Below are 21,268 nucleotides of genomic sequence, written 5' to 3'. Positions count from 1 at the left end.
TCCTGATGAACTTGTGACTAGTAAGGAAGGCTAAATGGCTCTCTCAAAGTCTTTAGCTTGAGAGGTAAGATAGATCATGATGTTACTAATAAAGACTGGAGGAAGTTGTAAATCATACTAAAGTTTTTGTTTTTATTTTATTTTTTAAAAAAATGTTATTAGACTTGGAATGTTTTAATGACAACAGATGATGATGGCCAGTGGGGAACTGTAAGTAGATCTGGGACTCAAGAGTTAGGTCAGGGGTAAAGACGTTGTTAAGAGTAAATAGCACAGAAATGGTTTTTCAAGCCACAGGTATGCATGAGACACCTTGGAGCTTCAGAATAAAAAAAAATAACTGAAGATTTAAACTGTAGAGAGAAATCATAATTTATAGGATGTGCAGAAAGAAAATACTCATTAAAGAAATTAAGAGAGGAACTCAGAATTCTAAGTCAAATAAAAGAACAAAGCTTTGAAACCAAGTAAAGGAAGAATTTTGAGAGAGACTGTGGTCAACAGTATCAAACAGTTTTCTGAGAGTTAGTGAGTGGATTCCATTTTTGATTAAAAGAACAAAAGTGCAATCTCTTTCATTAACTTGTATTCTAATGGTTTCATGGAGCCAGGAATATGAATTAAGGCTCTAAAATAAGAAGTAGTAGAGTGCTTACAGTATAACATACAGTGATAGAAAATTATTGTTAGTCAAATACCACAGATGTGGAAACTGAAGCTTAGAGAGCTCTAGGGACTTGCTCTTAATCATCACACAGCTATAGCTGAATAAGCATGGGAGTCTTCTGACTTACCAACAACCACTGGTAATTAAAACAAAACCCAAAACACTAATAAAGGGATGCTAACCAAGGTTTCAGTTTTTGTCTTACCATCTGTAAAACAGGCCTCTGGCTCATCGGAATTCACAGGTTCAGCCTCTGCTTCTTCTCCTTCTCCAGGCAAAGGGTTATCAACTGTGCTGCACTCTGAGGAGCTTGATTGGTTTAATCTCTAGAAAGGAATTCACCACCCCACCAGGTAGTTCATTTAGAGTTCATTCAAATCCAGCATTTAAGTCTTATTTAATAATCATAGTCATGCAAAGTATTATAAAAAAAAGATTAATTATATGATGGCCAAAAAATATGTATAAACACATATTGAGGTCAAATAACCTTAAATGTATCTATACTTGATCTTTCTATTTACACCATCCTATAAAATAATAAACTTTATTATGCTTATTATACTAACAAGTATGTGGCCAAAATTATATAAGGTAATATTTTGATGTTAACTATAACTTTAGAAAGCATTGGTCACATCTTATTATTTAAAAAAATTTTTAATATATATTTATGGACACAGACAGTAATTATTTGAGGAAACCCTATACCTTATTTGCAATACTATACAAGTGTCAAATTACTAATGCCTGATAATTGGAAGCTCAGTACAAATAGTTGGCAAAAAAAGCTTGTTGATAGTTAAAATTTTTTTTTAAAAGATGAGTGTAAGATAAAGTCCAAATGTATTTTTTATTATCTCTTGGATTTAAATATGTGTAGCAGGATGATATAGATAGAAGTTATTTGATCAAGATCAAAAAATCAAATACCATTTGGAATCAAAATGCCAATGACATACCAACACCACCCATTTTGTACATAACATTTTAGCATATAGTAGAAAAGATCAAACAGTATTATTTATAATGTCAACAGAGTGGCTACTAAAGTAAGCACCACATGCAAACTCTGAAACAAAGATTGAAGAAAATCAAACATGGCAGACTTACACATGGAGTAATGAATTCATTGTCATTATGATCATATAACTGATCATAACACAAATCAGTTTTTCCCACCCAGAACTTTATGAGTAAACATGATGTTTACACATATACACACATGAAGAAATCTTTACAAAAAATACATACAGCAACTGTAGCACAACTTTGTCAAATTTCCCAAATATTGTTTTATAAAGGAATAAAGCAATGCAAGAGTTAATTTTTCATTCCATTTGCTAGATGACTTGTGAATATTGAAAGCTACTAGTCACTACAACACATGATTCTCTTATTAAATTACAATTTTATCTTTTTTTAAAGTAGCTCAAGCAAGTGCTAAAAATAATAAAATACTTATTTTAGATAAATTGATTCTCAGTCTATGAATTTGTATTAATATCATAGGCCCAATCTAAAGGTTTGATTTTTAGAGATTGACTTGGAAGCTAGAAGTATTCTTGATGGGTACCACACTAAATTCTCAATGCTATTATTATCACGTAGTATATAATATCATCAAAATGGCATTGATTAAGTATCATACATAAGGAATGATGTAAGCAGACAAAGTCTTTTTTATAACTGGAGTAAAGAATTATGAACACCCTATTAAGTGAACTCCTCTAATCTGTGTTGGCCTAAAGGAATAAAAATTAATTATAATATTCTATAAAACTATGGAAGAGGTTTTAAAATATAAACTATAGAATAAGTTTTAAAATATATATAATAAGTTTTAAAATACAGATTAATCCAGGAAATGATGTTGGAGAAACTTATAATTACTAATATGTGTTTTGTGCCAAATATGACAAAAACAGAAGTGCCATATTTGGAAGACTACAGTTTTAATGGCTTCAATTCTTGACCTCTCAACTGCACATGAACTGTCATCAGGGAACTGAAAGACAAGGCCCTGTGACTTTGTGAAGTTGCAACTAAGCCCTTCAACTCTGAAAAAAAAAATTGTTGGCATGGGTTTTGAGGTAAAGCAGTGGAGGAATTGCTCACAGAAAGAGTAGAAAGCACACCCCTGCTGTTAGACACATTCTTAACAATAGGAAATGTTTATAATGGTTTTCTCTGAGCTGGTAACAACTTTTAAATAAAATGATTCTTATTTGCAGAATTCTGACTTAGGCTAAATTCATGAAAGCATTTTCAACACCAATAATTGGTTTTCTCACTGTTTAAGAGACCATTCACAAAGATTTATGCCAAACTAGGTTATGAACAAGTAGAAATTCAGGTGACTTTATGTAGTGTATCTTGCCATTAAAATCTTTTTATTTTCATATGCAGGTTTTTTTCTTTCTTTCTTTTTTTTGAGACAGAGTTTCACTCTTGTTACCCAGGCTAGAGTGCAATGGCGCGATCTTGGCTCACGCAACCTCCGCCTCCTGGGTTCAGGCAATTCTCCTTCCTCAGCCTCCTGCGTAGCTGGGATTACAGACACACACCACCATGCCCAGCTAAGTTTTTGTATTTTTAGTAGAGACAGGGTTTTACCATGTTGACCCAGGATGGTCTCAATCTCTTGACCTCGTGATTCACCCGCCTCGGCCTCCCAAAGTGCTGGGATTACAGGCTTTAGCCACCGTGCCTGGCCTTTTCTTTCTTTTGTCAATTGATTTCAGCTTGGTTCAGAATTTTGCAATGTAAAATAAACTTATTCAATATTATTGCTTAATGGGACAGAAATCAAAATATTTAACATGAATTATAATTAATTTGTGTCTACAGCCAAATTATTACAGCTAATAGATTTTTATAAATTCAGTGTTTTTTGGGAATGCCTTAAGTAATCAAACAGTAACTATTTCAGTACTGTATATAAAATTAAATATTTATATATATGTTCTAGCAATACAGACAGTTCTAATCAATTCAGCCTTTGAAATCTATACTTGCTAGAATATAAACTTCTTTAGCAGACTTCAAAGAGAATGCCTTTATATAGAAAGGCTGATATCTATAATAAAGTGTTTTTTTTTCTTGTGAAGAAATATATTGAATTCTCACAGTAGGCATCACCATATTTAAGTATTTGGAATATTTTACCATACAGGAAAGATTATATCAATTGTATTGTTTTATGATTAATTTCAATATTATTTTCATTTCTTTAAATTCAATCATTTGTGGTTTAGTTTCCCATGTAATTTTGGAAATGAAAGAATAACTATACTATATTAAGAGAAGTAAAATAAATACTTTGGTATGAAGACACTGAAAGTGATATAGTTGATTCAAACATTTTAAATGTATAATAGTATCTACAGTGCAAAATAAAAGTTCCCCCCAGTATCTCCTTCATACAATTCCCTTGAGGTAACCAAATGCGGGTGAGACAGGGAGACAGAGAGAAAGAGAGTGAGTTTGGCATATATTTCCATATTTTTCAGTGTGCATCCATACAACACTACAGCTGTGAAACAATCCTTATCTTGATTGTAAACTTATGTAGCTATTTAAGATGCTCATTTCAATTACTGAAAATATGTTCAAATTAAAAGCTTTATTATTCTTCATGGTTTTCCTTTGATTGGCTTGAAGCCATGTTTTCTACTATACTGCATGAGTAGAAATTATGTTAAATATAGGTATCATATGAGAACATGTCCTAAGTTGTTCACTTACAAATTTATCACTGACATTTCCTAAGATAGGCATTAATGATGTAAGCTTATTTCATGCTATTATGGATGTGGTTAATGCTAATCGGTTATTTATTGTTTCAAGAAGTGTGAAGTCGGAGTGTCTAATGACTTGATAATCTAACATTCAAAAGAAGAAAACTATCAAACATAGCAGCACTGTACAAAACACAGAACTCAACAGAAACCTTACTCAAAGAGGATGGTTGATACTGAAAAGAACCCACAAGTGTTACATTTAAAGTACATACTATAAACGGTTTGCTTCACACAACAAGATGTTCTTTAAGGAGCAGAGCCTAGAATAGTTATTTCACCTGAGCCTTAAAAAGACACACAAAGGACAGTAAGAAGGTTGAGAGAAACAAGTCAAAAGGAGATGGGTATGGAAGCCATTAGTGGTAAAGTAAACTCCATTATCTGTTAACAAGCAGGAAAGACATTTTAAAATTAGTTTCAAATTATTATTATCCATCTTTTCATTTAACTAATTTTATAGCCAATATATATAATTGTGTTCTTGAATTATTAAGAAGTAAAATAGTAAAGTTCAGTTAAAGGATCAAAGGATGCTTTGAGAAGAATTCCACACATAGTTACCATGTGGCGTAACAGTCATGTTTTCCAAGGTTCCCATTATGTTACAGGATGACTAGACGTTTAAATACTCTTTTCTAGTATAGAACCAAAATAAGCTTTCGACTCTCTTAGGGCTTTTTTTTTTTCCTCTGAAGAAATGCAAACATTATCTTCTGATACAGCTTTTAAAATTGGAGGTCATTAATATTACCATTTATGCTTTTCATCTTGAGTGTAATGACATTTTTTAATAAAAAAATTAATGAAAATATGATTATAATAACTCATTCAATTAAAAATATCAAGAGAAATATAAATTTTTCTTAACATGACTTAGATTTCTGGGCCCCTTGAGGTCTCTGCAATCTTTTGTTTGTCATGAAATTTCTCAAGATTCTTTTTAAAAGGTAATGTCTCAAGTTAAAAAATATTTCAATAAAGATCAGGAATTTCAAGATAAAAATAAAAACAATTTTAAAATACTCCAGATATTATTGATCAGTGGAAAACTCAATCAAAAGGAGGAGATGAGTATAAAAGAGAAGAAAGGTTACGGCAGAAGCAGGAAAGACATTCTAAAATTAGTTTCAATTTTATCTGCATTTTCTATTATCTAAATTTGAATGTTTCTTCCACTAATTTAGCAGAAAATACTCAGTTTATTAACTAGCTGCAATAAATTTCGAGGCCACATTCTAATTATGGGCAACTAAAACTACAGTTCTTTTTTTAAAAAAAAAAATAAGGCAAGAAAACGTTTTTTCTTTCCTAGTTTTCTTTGTTTATTGCTAGCAGATAAATATTGTGTAGGCTCTAAAAGGAATAGCTACTCATTCAGCATGAAACACACAGTTTCATCACAAGGTCAACATGATATATAGTATCCTGTTGGTGAAATAATGAGGTCAAATCTTAGCTACCACCAGAGAAATTCAAAATAAAACCAATAATTTTATGGAGAGCTCTCCTTTTTCTCAGAATCTTCGACACAGGGCACTTTCCATTCAATAATATGAAAACTTATGTGACTAAATGATAAGATATGAATATTTTAAAAATCATACAAAAGCAACAACTCTTGGCCACATAAAAAGGCTGGACTGGCTGCAGATCTCTCATCCAGGTCCTATAGTATCATCTTAAAGCATCTTTCTAATGAAAAAAACAGAAGCACTTACTAGTTAGGACTTGGAGTATAAAGTGGCCATTGATATTCAAGGGTTCTCTTTGTGCTCTATCACAGAACTGCTATACTATTTGCAGAGAAAGCAGCTGCAATACAGTGGGTCAAGTCAGCAGTGTTTTAAAATCTTTAGAAGCAAACATTTAAACACTTCTTCTATTCAGGCCAGCTTAAAAAGTGCAACAAGGTAAACCAGGATTGGAACCTTAGCAAACACAGAGGCAAAATGTGGATACTCAGACTCAAGCTTTGTAAATATTGTCTATAATTTTAAAACAAACAAGAATGACAAACACAAAGTAAACTACCTAGATATCTGAATCATTTCTGTTACCCACTAATATTACCCACAATGAAGGAGGGCAAGGAAACGTGAATTTTAATGAATGGAATAATTACTAGTTTTTTAAACATGTGGATTTCTAACACTGAAACTATAACGTAAATATAAACTTTACGTGGATATAATAATTCTATCTCTTATGTAGGCAGCTTTTGCTAAAGTGCCATATTTCAAGTCATCCATAACTGAATATTCAGTTTTTACTTGATCAAGAGGATGGTCATTCATTACTATGTACCTTTGTCTTTTCTAATAGCTTGGTAAAAATGTAATACTAATTTATATATGCATATGTTGATATATATACTTCTAGAAACAGTTTTCTCAAAAATGTGTTTTATCTATACTTACATGGATAATATTGGATGTATATGCATCCTTATTTAGGCTCTAGTTGAAGAAAATTCACCATACTATGGAATAAAATAGTTTTCTAGGAGAATATTGCCTCTAAATCCCCACCAAATTTGATATAGAAAAAAATATCTTTTACTTAGGCCACCTTTAAAATTAACTTCAAATAAACTGGAACACTAAAATAACATTTTCATTTGAAACAGTTAGCAATATTATCCCTAGGGTGTGTCAATTTCAGGATAAAATTTTGCTTTCATCATTGCACAATAGATAACAATAATACAAACATCTCAACAATAACAAGGAAATTCAAAATATGAACTAAATTATAAGAGTCAGTATTCTTATTGACAGAGATTCCTGCCCTCACTCCAGAACTATTAAATTTCAATCATTCAGCAATATATGCTAAAATTAGGAGAAAATATATCTTAGTATATCTTTTTAATACATTTTAGAAATATTCAATTAGGCAATACATATTAATCTGTATCTAATTTCAGTAAAAGTATTCTATGTATTATTGGCAGGTTTAATGTTCACTTCATAATATGCTCTATCAAAAACTCCTAGTTTCTAGAGGCTGCTCTGATTATGTATATAATAAGAAACTTTTTCTCATTAATGAGTGATATTACTTCTGAAATAAAGTTAAGCATTATTAATCTTTTTGAACACTTATCACTTATGCATTCATAGGCAAGGCCTATCAATTTTTAACTGATGTATTTCAAATATGAGCAAATAAAACCAAATGTTAATAACTGAGTTGATTAAAAAAAATAAAGTTCCATAACTAACAGTGCTTAAAATCATTTTAAAATGTACTCAAATTTTATATTAGAAGCAGGGTACTTTGGCTCTGACCCCAACTTTCTAGATGTGAACTAAGAAAGCATGAGTCTCAATTTGTTTATCCATAAATACACAGTTAGAACTACTATGATCCTTTCCTTCTCTGAGATTTTATATTTATTCCAGAAACATTTGTTTCATAATTTTCTTAGAGTTTTGACCTACTTAATTTAAATTTGACAATTTAATGTGATATACATCTTTCTATATTTTTATGTAGATTAAATTAGGAAGGGAAGTTGATAGAGGTTTTCAAATTAAATGTGGCTTCAATGGATACTGTTACATTCCACACTTGAATTTTTTAATCATCCAATAAAAATCTATAGATCATGCACTTGAAATAACTTAAGCACATGATGGATATATGAAAGAAGTCATCAAAAGAATCACAAAAAATAATAGAACTGCCCTGGTGATGTGCTGTGATATCACTTTGTCTATCAAACAACTGTAGATGTTTCTACTTTCTTGCAATGGGCCAGGCAGAAAGATTTTGTAGCTGAACAGCATGCAAAACATTGAAAAAAATATATGTATGATTTTTTTAGGTAACCTGTGTAAAACTGGTGACATATGTCTCTGCCTGGTTAAAAGCACAGAGCTGCATCCTTGATTGATCCAGTTTGATTTTACCCCTGTGAGAAGTAAAAAGGTTAGGTACTGAATTTTAGAAATGCAGCATGATGAAACAGTTTAGTCAACTGTTTTATAAAATGTTTAAAGTCATTTGCCTATAAGTAGAAATTAGTAAGATATTTGAAAGTACATGCTATATACTCAATGTTAAGCAATATGTCTGAATCACAGTACTAAGATTAAATGTCATTCCACAGAAACTTAAAAACAATCAATAAAACAGTTACATAATTCTATTATGTAGGAATTGAATTCAAATACTATAATGTGCTAATACAATGTTTTGCATTATATTTTTCCTTCAATACAAGCAACATTTAAATATAAATAATTCTCAGTATAGGGATGAGGTGGGAGTAAGAGTATACATGTTTTAAAAAGCATATTCTAAAATTAGCATTTTTTGATTGGCTTTATTTAATTTTGACATGTTAAACAGTATTGCAGGAAAGTGATGCTTCCATATTCATCAAAATATAAAGAATATGACACATTGATTTGAATATGTCAGACAAATATTTCATTGTTTTTAAGCATGTAAACAAATCCAAAGAAGACAGAAAGATTTTTCAAATTATTTGGGAATAACCTGGAAAAAAGAAGTGGCCTAAGTACAATTCTACAAGAGTGCTTTAAAATATGTGTGTGTGTGTGTGTGTGTGTGTGTGTGTGTGTGTGTGTGTATGCATAAAAAATAGAATGAAATGCCAGTTTTACCCAATAGCATAACTGTAACTAATCCCTAGATCTTTGAAAGTCAAATGCACTTCCAAAAGATTATATTTTCTGAAGTAATAGAAATAATGAGTAGTAATGGGCAGAACCTAAATCTAAATTAAGAAAAAAATTTGATTAAAAAATCTGAGGAAAGAAAGTTCTGATAACAATGTAATTAAAACCACCATATAGTAAAAGTACATTAAATATTTAACTTTGAGAACTCCAAATATTGAAACAACTTTTTATCAAGTCAATAAAATGACCACATTTCATAATAATAAGCATATTTAAGTTTCTCCAAAGATGATTACTTTGTAAACTGAATACTGAATAGATGAATGGGTGAATAGATGAATGAATGAGTGAATCAGGTGAACAATATGAATGCTTGTTCATCTGCCTGAGATTTCCTTCTGCATCATATCTGCTCAGGAAAATTCTCTCCATACTTTAAGGTCTGGTTTAAGTGCCACCTCCTTACATGTGAATTCAGCCTGATATAGTTTCTTACTCAATATACCCTCAATGGAGTGGTTTAGTGTCCTGTTACAAAATGTGCTTTGCTTTGTTCTGTGTTATTGTTTTTTGTATATTTATCTAAGGTGTGAGCTATCATATTGTAAACTTCTTGTTGTCAATGATCAATCACCCTTTACTTTGAAGTACATGAAGTTCTTAGTGTGACTTTTGGAAGACTCAATATTTATAGGGGCCCCAAAATATTTCATTAGTGTAATTTAGGAGAGAAATACTCTATGCCTATTATAATTCTGGGCAGATAGTAATAGAAAATTTTAATGTGTTCTCTACTATGTACAAATACAAGAAATGAATAAAATATCTGTATTCAGTAACATAGTATTTACATAATTAAGAAATAAGATTATACAGGTCAAATAAAGTTTGTTTTATGTATGCCTTTATGTTATGTTGAACCACATGAAATTTCTAGTTTTTGTAGATTAAAAATGGTTGAATATTTAATTTCTTATTATTTAACTTGATGCATTCTTCTTTTTATATATTTTTCTAATTTAATAAATAAAAATTAACTTTTATTTCTTGGTAATTGTATCCAGTATGTTTCAAAGTATGCCATTACAATCAATGCATATTATCCCAAATTATGCCTAGTAACTGCATCTCTTAAAATAGAAAATTATCATACTTCAAATATTTTCACATTTTTATAAAGGAATAATAATAATTAATAGTAGGAAAAATACTGGAAAAGTATGTCTGACCTTGTTAATATCTTCCAATGTATCTTATTAAGAGAATCCAGATTTTATTCAGGGCAGCAATATAAATGGACTGCCTCAGCCATGCTGCCTTGTAGGGGTGGCCATGTCCCACTGTTCCCAACAACAAGAAGCCAAAGTTGGGTAAGGATCTCTGGGAAAGTTTTGCCTTTCCTCAGACTAGTGTGACAGTCATTACTTCTGCCTCTTTCTATTTCTTTCTCTTTCCTACCCAGGGATTGGATATAAAGCTGTAGGTGGAACAGTCACCTCTAATCATAGGCATTAAGATAGAAGAAAAAGCACATGTGAAGACTGGCAGAGGGGAAAAGAGATGGAGCCTAGGACATGGAGGCCACATGGACTGCTGATCTCCGGATGTTTTAAAATATGAAAATAGAATGCTCTTTCCAGTTATGCCAGTGTAGTTAAGTCTCTGTTGCATGCAATTAAACAGAGTCCTGACTCACAAATAGTCAAAAATAGCATAATACAAAAAATATATTGGGATTATCCATGTACCCTTAAGTAAAATAGATTTATTCAAATAATTAGGGTCTGAACACGTGTAACTTGGTGTGGTGGTAAGGGTACTCCCTAGCCCTTAATACAGCTTTAATGTGAAAGATAATATAATAATAAATCAGTTCTACTTAACATTGTCCTGAGAGAAAACAAAGCTTCAAAGGAAGCAAAGTGATGTGTAGAAAAATTATGCCAAATTGATTTAATACTTTTCTATAATAACCTAATAAGTCATAACAAAGGAAATGTTTTAAAGGCAATGATCTGGATTTTAGTGATGTTTCACTTGTCAATTTCATTGACAAGCCAGGGAAAGCTGGATAAGTCTCAGTAGCACTAAGAACGTAACAGTTACCTTAGCAAGGCTTTCACTAGAGAAGAATGAATAGGTAGTGGCCACAAATACCTGAATTCAGTCTGGACGGGTTTCTTATATTTATCAATAATTTGCATATATAAAAATAGAGACAAATTTATATATATACAAATAAATATACAGACACACATGAAATACTATAATATATAAAATATGCATTTAATATAGAATAAATGGAAAGGGAAGGGTTATATAGTCTTGAGAAAGAAATATATTCTAGAAGTAAAAATCAGTTTTACTTTTCAATAAAGAAGGGAATAAGATAGTTTTGAAGAAACAAATTTAAACATTTAAAATATAAAGATCACACCATGATTACCAAGGCACACTATAACCTAATCAATCAGCATTAAGGTGAACAAGAAGCACACTATAAGAATACTAATGAATCAGCAAATGTACAATACCATTACAACAGAAAATTTCATCCTGAATTACAATATTACAGAGGTATAGCAGAAAATGCATGTAATGCCTCTGTAATGCTGTTGCCGAGGCAACCTGCCATTACAGAGAGAGTCTGCCATTACAGAGGTGGGCTACCATTGCCACCCGTATAAACAGGACTGCAGGGAAGTTCACACAGCAGCTGGACAGAGTCCACAGCAGCTCAGCAAAGCCTCTGCAGGCAGACAGTGAGTAGGCTGCCTCCTCGCTGGGCAGGGCAGCCCTGAAAAAAAGGCAGCAGCACAATGGAAACCCACAAATGAAGCCGTAACTCCCCAGGACAGAGCACCTGGGGAAAAAAAAAGGGTTTATGAGTTCTACTGCAGCAGACTTAAATGAACCTGCCCAGCAGCTCCAAATGAACAATGGAGCTCACAACTCAGCACTTGAGCTCCTATAAAGGACAGACTGTCTCCTCAAGGAGCTCCCTGACCCTCATATATCCAAAGAGTCACTTCATAAAGGAGAGCTCAGACTGACATTTGATGGGTATTCTTCTGGGACAAAGATAGCAGAAGAAACTGGCAGCAACCATTACTGTTCTGCAGCCACTGCATATGATTCCCAGGCAAGCAGGCCCTGGAGTGGACCTCAGCAGTCCTACAGCAGAGGGGCCAGATTGTTAGAAGGAAAACTAAAAAACAAAGAAATAACTTCATCATCAACAAACTGGACATCCACTCAGAGACCCAATCTGAAAGTCAGCAACTACAAAGACGACAGGTGGATAAATCCACAAAGATGGGAAGAAACCAGTGCAAAAAGGATGAAAACACCCAAAACCAGAATGCCTCTCCTCTTAAAGGGATCACAATTTCTCACCAGCAAGGGAACAAGGCTGGATGGAGAATGAGTGTGATGAATTGAGAGAAACAGGCTTCAGAGGGTGGGTAATAAGAAACTTCTGTGAGCTAAAAGAACAGGTTCTAACCCAATGCAAAGACACTAAGAACCTTGAAAAAGGATTTGATGAAATGCAAATGAGAATAGACAACTTAGAAAGGAATATAAGTGAATTGATAGAGCTGAAAAACACAACACAAGAACTTCACGAAGCATACACAAGATTCAACAGCCAAATTGACCAAGCAGAAGGAAGGGTATCAGAGGTCAAAGATCAACTCAATGAAATAAAATGAGAAGGCAAGATTAGAGTAAAAAGTGCAAAAAGGAATGAACAAAGTCTCCAAGAACCATGGGACTATGTGAAAAGACCTAATCTACGTTTGATAGGTGTACCTGAATGTGACAGAGAGAATGAATCCAAGCTGGAAAATACTCTTCAGGACATCATCCAGGAAAACTTCCCCCACCTAGCAAGACAGGCCAACACTCAAATGCAGGAAATACAGAGAACACCACAAAGATATTCCTCAAAAAGAGCAACCCCAAGGCACATAATCATCAGATTCACCAGGGTTGAAACGAAGGAGAATATGCTAAGAGCAGCCAGAGACAAAGGTCTGGTTACCCACAAAGAGAAGCCCATCAGACTCACAGCAGATCTCTTAGCAGAAACCCTACATGACAGAAGAAAGTGGGGGCCAATATTCAACATCCTTAAAGAAAAGAACTTTCAACCCAGAATTTCATATCCAGCCAAACTGAGCTTCATAAGTAAAGGAAAAGTAAAATCGTTTGTGAACAAGCAAGTATTCAGAGATTTCATCACCACCAGGCCTGCTTTAAAGAGCTCCTGAAAGAGGCACTACACATAGAAAGGAACAACCAGTACCAGCCACTCCAAAAACATAGCAAATGGTAAAGAGCATCAACACAATGAAGAATCTGCATCAACTAACAGGCAAAACAGCCAGCTAGCATCAAAATGGCAGTATCAAATTCACACATAATAATATTAACCCTAAATGGGGCTAAATGCACCAATCAAAAGACACAGACTGGCAAATTGGATAAAAAGCCAAAACCCATCGATATGCTATATCCAGGAAACCCATCTCACATGCAAGGATACAAAAAGACTCTAAATAAAGGAATGGAGGAAGATGTACCAGGTAAATGGAGAGCAAAAAAAAGCAGGAGTTGCAATTCTCGTCTCTGATAAAATAGACTTTAAACCAGCAAAGAACAAAAGAGACAAAGAAAAACATTACATAATGGTAAAAGGATCAATGCAACTAGAAGAGCTAATGATCCTAAATATATATGCACCCAGTACAGGAGCACCCAGATACATAAGGCAAGTTCTTAATGACTTACAAAGAGACTTAGACTCCCACACAGTAATAGTGGGAGACTTTAACACCCCATTGTCAATGTTAGACAGATCAACGAGACAGAAAATTAACAAGGATATCCAGGACTTGAAATCAGACCTGGAACAAGCAAACCTAATAGATATTTACAGAACTCTCCACCCCAAATCCACAGAATATACATTCTTCTCAGCACTACATCATAGCTACTCAAAAATTGACCACATAATTGGAAGTAAAGCACTCCTCAGCAAATACAAAAGAATGGAAATTATAACAAACAGTCTCTCAGACCACAGTGCAATCAAGCTAGAACTCAGAATTCAGAAACTAATTCAGAACCGCACAGCTTCATGGAAACTGAACAACTGCATCTTGAATGTTGACTGGATAAACAATGAAATGAAGGCAAAAATAAAGATGTTCTTTGAAACCAACGAGAACGAAGACACAACATACCAGAATCTCTAAGACACATTTAAAGTAGTATCTAGAGGAAAATATATAGCAATAAATGCCCACATGAGAATCAAGGAGAGATCTAAAATTGACACCCTATTGTCAAAATTGAAAGAGCTAGAGGAGCAAGATCAAAAAAACTCAAAACCTAGCAGAAGACAAGAAATAACTAAGATCAGAGCAGAACTGAAGGAGATAGAGACACAAAAAAACCCTTCAAAAAATCAATAAATCCAGGAGCTGGTTTTTCAAAAAGATCAACAAAATAGACCACTAGCCGGATTAATAAAAAAAAAAAAAGAGAGAATAATCAAATAGAAGCAATAAAAAACAATAAAGGAGAAATCACCACATATCCCACAGAAATTCAAACCATCATTGGAGAATATTACAAACAACTCTATGCACATAAACTAGTAAACCTTGAAGAAATGGACAAATTCCTGGACACTTCCATCCTCCCAAGCCTAAACCAGGAAGAAGTCAAAACCCTGAATTGAGGCATCAATTAAGAGCCTACCACCCCAAAAAGCCCAGGTCCAGATGGGTTCACAGCTGAATTCTACCAGATATACAACAAGGAGCTGGTACCATTTATTCTGAAACTATTCCAAATAATTCAAAAAGAGGGAATCCTTCCCAAATCATTTTATGAGACCAACATCATCCTGATACCAAAACCCAGCAGAGACTCAGCAAGAAAACTTCAGGCCAATATCCATGATGAACATAGATGCAAAAATCTTCAATAAAATACTGGCAAGCCAATTGCAACAGCACATCAAAAAGCTTATCCACCTTGATCAAGTAGGATTCATCCTGGGGATGCAAGGCTGGTTCAACATACACAAGTCTATAAACATAATTTATCACATAAACATAACCAAAGACAAAAAACATGATTATCTCAATGGATGCAGAGAAGGCATTTGACATAATTCTACAGCTCTTTATGCTAAAAACCCTCAATAAACTAGGTATTGATGGAACATATCTCAAAATAATAAAAGGTATTTACAACAAACCAACAGCCAATATTATACTGGCTGTTGGGAAAAAACTGGAAGCATTTCCTTTGAAATCTGGCACTAGACAAGCATGCCCTCTCTCACCACTCCTATTCAATATAGTACTGGAAGTTCTGGCCAGAGAAATCAGGCAAGAAAAAGAAATAAAGGGTATTTAGATAGGAAAGGAGGAAGTCAAACCGTCTCTATTTGCAGATGACATGATTGTATACCTAGAAGACCCCATTGTCTCAGCCCAAAATCTCCTGAAACTGATGAGCAACTTCAGCAAAGTCTCAGGATACAAAATCAATGTGCAAAAATCACAAGCATTCCTATACACCAATAACAGACTTAGAGCCAAATCAAGAATGAATTGCCATTCACAATTGCTACAAAGAGAATAAAATACCTAGGAATACAACTAACAAGGAACATAAAGGACCTCTTCAAGGAGAACTACAAACCACTGCTCATCGAAATAAGAGAGGACACAAACAGATGAAGAAACAATCCACGTTCATGGTTAGGAAGAATCAATATAATGAAAATGGCCATACTGCCCAAAGTAATTTATAGATTCAATGCTATCCCCATCAAGCTACCAATGACCTTCTTCACAGAACTGGAAAACACCACCTTAAACTTCACATGGAACCAAAAGAGAGCCGGTATAGCCAAGTCAATTCTAAGCAAAAAGAACAAAGCAGGAGGCATCACACTACCAGACTTCAAACTATACTACAAGGCTACAGTAATCAAAATAGCATGGTACTGGTACCAAAACAGAGACATAGACCAATGGAACAAAACAGAGGCATTGGAGGCAATACAACATATCTACAACCATCTAATCTTTGACAAACCTGACAAAAACAAGCAATGGGGAAAGGAGTCCCTGTTTAAAAAATGGTGTTGGGAAAACTGGCTAGCTATGTGCAGAAAGCAGAAACTGCACCCCTTCCTGACACCATATGTTAAAATTAACTCCAGATGGATTAAAGACCTAAACATAAGACCTGGCACCATAAAAACCCTGGAAGAAAATCTAGGCAAAACCATTCAGGACATAGGCATAGGCAAGGAGTCCATGACCAAAACACCAGAAGCACTGGCAACAAAATCCAAAATAGACAAATGGGACCTAATCAAACTCCACAGCTTCTGCACGGCAAAAGAAACAGTCATTAGAGTGAATCGGCAACCAACAGAATGGGAAAAAAATTTTTTCAGTCTATCTATCTAACAAAGGGCTGATATCCAGAATCTATAAAGAACTAAAACAGATTTACAAGAAAAAAACCAAGACTATTCAAAAGTGGGCGAAGGATATGAACAAACACTTTACAAAAGAAGACAGACATGAGGCCAAGAAACATATGAAAAAGTATTCATCATCACTGATCATTAGAGAAATGCAAATCAAAACTACATTGAGATACCATCTCACAGCAGTTAGAATGGCAATCATTAAAAAATCTGGAGACAACAGTTTCTGGAGAGGATGTGGAGAAAAAGGAACACTTTTACATGGTTGGTGGGAGTGTAAATTAGTTCAACCATTGTGGAAGACAGTGTGGCAATTCCTCAAGGACCTAGAAATAGAACTTCCATTTGACCCAGCAATCCCATTACTGGGTATATATCCAGAGGACTATAAATTGTTCTACTATAAGGACACATGCACACTAATGTTTATTGCAGCACAGTTTACAATAGCAAAGACCTGGAACCAACCCAAATGCCCATTGATGATAGACTGGACAGGAAAAAAATTATGCAGCCATAAAAAATGATGAGTTCGTGTCCTTTGTAGGGACATGGATGAACCTGGAAACCATCATTCTCAGCAAACTGACACAAGAACAGAAAATCAAACACTGCATGTTCTCACTCATAGGCGGGTGTTGAACAATGATAACACATGGACACAGGGAGGGGAGCATCACACACTGGGGTCTGTTGGGGGGAAATAGGGGAGGGACAGCAGGAGGTGGAGAGTTGGGGAGAGATAGCATCCGGAGAAATGCCAGATATAGTATAGGTGAAGGGGTGGAAAGCAGCAAAAAAAAAAAAAAAAAAAGCAGAAAATAATAATTATTATTATTATTTTGGATGAATATACTTCCTTTATCGAGGGTGACAAAACAAAAAAAGACCAAACATGTAAAAACCCAGGGTTCTAGAAATGCAAACTGAATTCATTCCAATTCAAGCTCATCCAGACCCTGGTCACAAACCCTAATGAGGTGCATGTGAGCACCAAGTCAGGGAGAGGGGGCAGGAGTGACTCTGAGGCCAAGAGAGAGGGTGGGAAGGGGATATCCCTAGGTCCTCTGATGATCAACCCCCCACCCAAATCGGTATCTTCACATTCTCAATGACTATGAAGACATACCAGGCTCTGTCCTTTTGGCCCCCACCCCATCCCTGGCCAGGGCTTCAAAGGCCAGTCCCAAAAGGTTCTACCCTCACTTGCTCAGGCTTCTAGCCTTGCTCTTCTCCTCCTTCTTCACATTTTTCTCTGTGATTAGTAGCAGGTTAGGGTACCATATAAGCCGCAGTGAGGCTGGGGGCCAGGGGGTTGGGGTAGAGATGGGATGAAGAGAGGAGAAGAGCTTTCCAAGGACCCCTCTCTTCATGGAATCCCAAACTGTACAACCAGCTCCTCTTTTGCGTCCACACGGATCTGAGAAAGTGCACTGTAGGCATAAGCAGCTATCCTGGAGACCTGCTGCAAATCGGAGAATGGGATAGGCTCGCTGGCCAGCACTTGGTGGGGCTGGCTGGGGGGCTGGCTGGTAAGAGATGGCAAAGGTGGCAGCTTCTTCCAATGGGTCAGGCTGCTGCTCAGCACTGCCAAGTGGGTGCTGTACTGCCTGGCACGGTCCATGTACTCGTGCTGCTCCATGCCCTGTGAGTCTGCAGCAGACACATCAATGATGTTGCTGGCTGTCTTGGCAAGGATGGAAGAGAGCAGGGCCTGCTCATCTGTGCGAGTGGAAGGCAGGCTGTGGTAGTTGGGCTCAGCTCCATTGAGAGCTTTGGTAGGGGGACTGCTAGGGTCCAGCAGCAGCTTCCGCTCCTCTCGGTCCTGGTCCGAGTCCTCGTTCTCGCTGCTATGGCAGTACCCCATGGCCGGGGTCGGGCCGGGCGCTCAGCGAAAATAATTATTAGTCCTACTCATTCTCTTGCCTTTCTATGGCATGTAGTATAATAATTAAAGCTTGGGGTTTAAATTTAAAAAGACCCCCAGACACATCCATGACTAACTGAATCTTAATCTTTTAGAATCCCAGTCATCTGCAAATTAGATGAATTATATTTACTTCCTAAGGTGGTCACAAAGAGGAAAATTATATATAATGTGCTTAATGGGGCTACTGTATACATTTTTTCTGTGTGTGTGTGTGTGTGTGTGTGTGTGTGTGAGTGCATGCACGCATGCGCTTTCTTCTTTTGCTTCCACCTCTTAAATGTATTTGATCCACTGTTCTCAGTTGCTGTCTGTGTTTCTATCATGTGGTAGACACTGTAAGGCACTGTCCATATCCTGCTTTCCAGTGAGCCTCTCATTCCTCCAGCTGCCAAAAGTGTTGGTTGCTGAAGACTCACATCTGAGTTTCTCTTTGGCATTGCTGTGGCAGAAGGGAGGTGCTTCATTTCAGGTTATACCCCTCACCCAGAAAGGGTAGAGGGAGAGCCTATATCCAATGAATGGTGTGGAGAAAAAAGGCCTGACCTCTCTTGCTGTTTTTAGACTACTCCAAAGGGTCATCCCAGCACCAGAGATGCCAACAGGATCAGCCGAGATCTCTGTGGCAAACTTACCTCTCTGTCCAATTATTTTGCATCCCTCACTTTTTCCAGATGTTAGGTATCATTCCTGAAAACACTCCTCAGTAAATCTTAGACAAACAAAAGATTTCTCACTCATTATTGGTTTCCCAGGTAACTGACTCCCTTCGTAATCCTGTGATTAATATAAATTGACAAACAAAATTCCAACCTATCTATAACTCTGACTCTTCTTCTTTCCTTAAGATTTATGTTTCCATATACCTCCTGGTCAGGTTCACTGCCTATACTGCAAGTAGCTCAAAATTATGATGCCACCAAATTAAACTTTTCATCTCTCCTACCTTCTCAATTTTCTCCTCCACCAGTGTATTCCTAATTGCATCAATACCCATCCAGTCTTATAAGTCAAAATTCCTTGTTATGGGTTGAATTGTATTCCCCCAAAACATATGTTGAAGTTCTAACCCTGGTATGTTTGAATGTGACCTTATTTGGAAATACGGTCTTTGCAGATATAATTAAGATAATGTCATTAGTGTGAGTCCAAATTCAATATAATTAGCATCCTTATAAGAAGAAACAACAGAGACACAAAGGGAGAACACTATGTGGGTATGGGGACAGAGATTGGGATGATGCAGCTTCAAGCTGCAAGGATTGCCAGCAACCACCAAAGCTAGAAAGCAGCAAGGTAGGATCCTCAGTAGAGCCTCTAGAGAAAGCATGGCCTTGCTCAGACCTTGATACTAAACTTCTAGCCTCCAGAACTGTCAAAAGAATAAATATGGCCATGTAGTTTGTGCTAATTTGTTACAACAGCCCTAGGAAACTAATACATCCTTAGATCAGCTCACAATCTCATATATCTAGAACCTGAGCCCTTATATTTTAACTTGCAAGTTAATTCTGATATGAAATTATTGCAGCTGTGTGAGAACATGATATTCTTCCCCTACAGGAATTCTTCGCACAGTGCTTAAAGCATAGTAGGGTGTGATAAATATTTATTGACGAATGGGTGCATTACATGCTTCCTTTAAGGTTCATAACAAGGAAGCACTTCACTGCTAATAGTAAAAATCTGGGTAGCATGCTGTTAATGTTTGGAGTGTGCTTGGAGGGCTTCATTGCACTTCAAGAGAAGGCTGACTTTGAGAAGAGCCATCAATTCAGTGCCTGAATTTTTAGAAACAGTGAAAAGAGTATTATTCTCATAGGTACCTTTGAGATAACAGCATGCCTTTCTTGATTCTGACACTGTATCTTCAGAGAAGTGCTATCATTCTATTTCCATTAGTTTCCTCAGGATTGTTTAAGATATTTGACTAAATTGTTTGTTTAAACTCATCTCTTTGCTTACTTTCAGGTAAGATGTTTTACTGTAAAATATTTTGATTTGATTCTGGAGTGTATTTTTAACTGTCTGTCAGGGTAAGGAAATCTGCTTACCTGAAAACTTACACTAGGAGAGCATTGAAAACTCTCCATAAACTATATTTAGAAGCCAGGATGCTAGGCCATAAAGGAGAGGGTTTTGGGTGGTGAGAGAAGAGGGAGAGATATCAAAGGTAAGTGATTATTTTTCCCCTTGCTCAAAATGCAGGTTCTTAAACAAGCAAAAGGGGAAATATATCCATAGCCCCAGAATAAAGGAAATAATATCTCAGAAACCTGAACCTAAGTAAGCTAGGGATTAAGTTAGCATCATTTATTTTACAACTTATTTTTTGACACATAATTGTACATATTTGTGGGGTACACGTTAAATGTTATATAATGATCAAATGGGATAACTAGCAGATCCATAGCTTTAAACATTTATCATTTCTTTGTGAGACCATTTACAAACTTTTAGCTATTTTTAAAATATTACGGTTAATTCTAGTCATCCAAACATTCAGTAGAACACCAGAACTTATTCTCCCTATCTCAGTGTAGCTTTGTACCTATTGACCAGTCTTTCCCCATACCTTGCTCCTCCAAGCCTCCCCATGCTCAGATAACCACTATTCTACTATCTACTTCTATGAAAATTCTAGATTCCACATATGAGTGAGAGAGTTGACTTTCTGTGCCTGACTGACTTCAG

General features: G+C 35.4%; 2 protein-coding genes and 1 long non-coding RNA gene across 7 annotated transcripts in view; 1 reads left to right on the top strand and 2 right to left on the bottom strand.

Annotated features, from left to right (window-relative positions):
- SCN9A (sodium voltage-gated channel alpha subunit 9) overlaps positions 1-21,268 on the bottom strand; it is a 198,401-nt gene that overhangs the window by 47,560 nt on the left and 129,573 nt on the right. For both annotated transcript variants that reach the window (XM_054258311.2, XM_054258312.2), the window contains exon 18: positions 873-993. In XM_054258311.2, coding sequence (XP_054114286.2) covers positions 873-993 — 121 coding nt within the window. The remainder of the gene's footprint in view (positions 1-872; positions 994-21,268) is intronic.
- The window catches only part of LOC144576646 (uncharacterized), a 257,148-nt gene that overhangs the window by 114,368 nt on the left and 121,512 nt on the right, over positions 1-21,268 (top strand). The window lies entirely within an intron of this gene.
- Positions 17,488-18,557, bottom strand: LOC100386055 (ragulator complex protein LAMTOR1). The gene has a single exon (XM_002749371.6). The coding sequence runs from the start codon at positions 18,512-18,514 to the stop codon at positions 18,017-18,019; it is 498 nt and encodes a 165-aa protein (XP_002749417.1). The 5' UTR covers positions 18,515-18,557; the 3' UTR covers positions 17,488-18,016.

Source organism: Callithrix jacchus, chromosome 6 (genome assembly GCF_049354715.1).
Source record: "Callithrix jacchus isolate 240 chromosome 6, calJac240_pri, whole genome shotgun sequence".
In the NCBI taxonomy this organism is placed as follows: Eukaryota; Metazoa; Chordata; class Mammalia; order Primates; family Cebidae; genus Callithrix; species Callithrix jacchus.
This window is presented reverse-complemented; position numbering and strand designations above follow the sequence as displayed.

Coding starts and splice junctions, on each gene's coding strand:
- LOC100386055 (XM_002749371.6), bottom strand. CDS start 18,514: ATGGGGTACTGCCATAGCAGCGAGAACGAGGACTCGGACCAGGACCGA.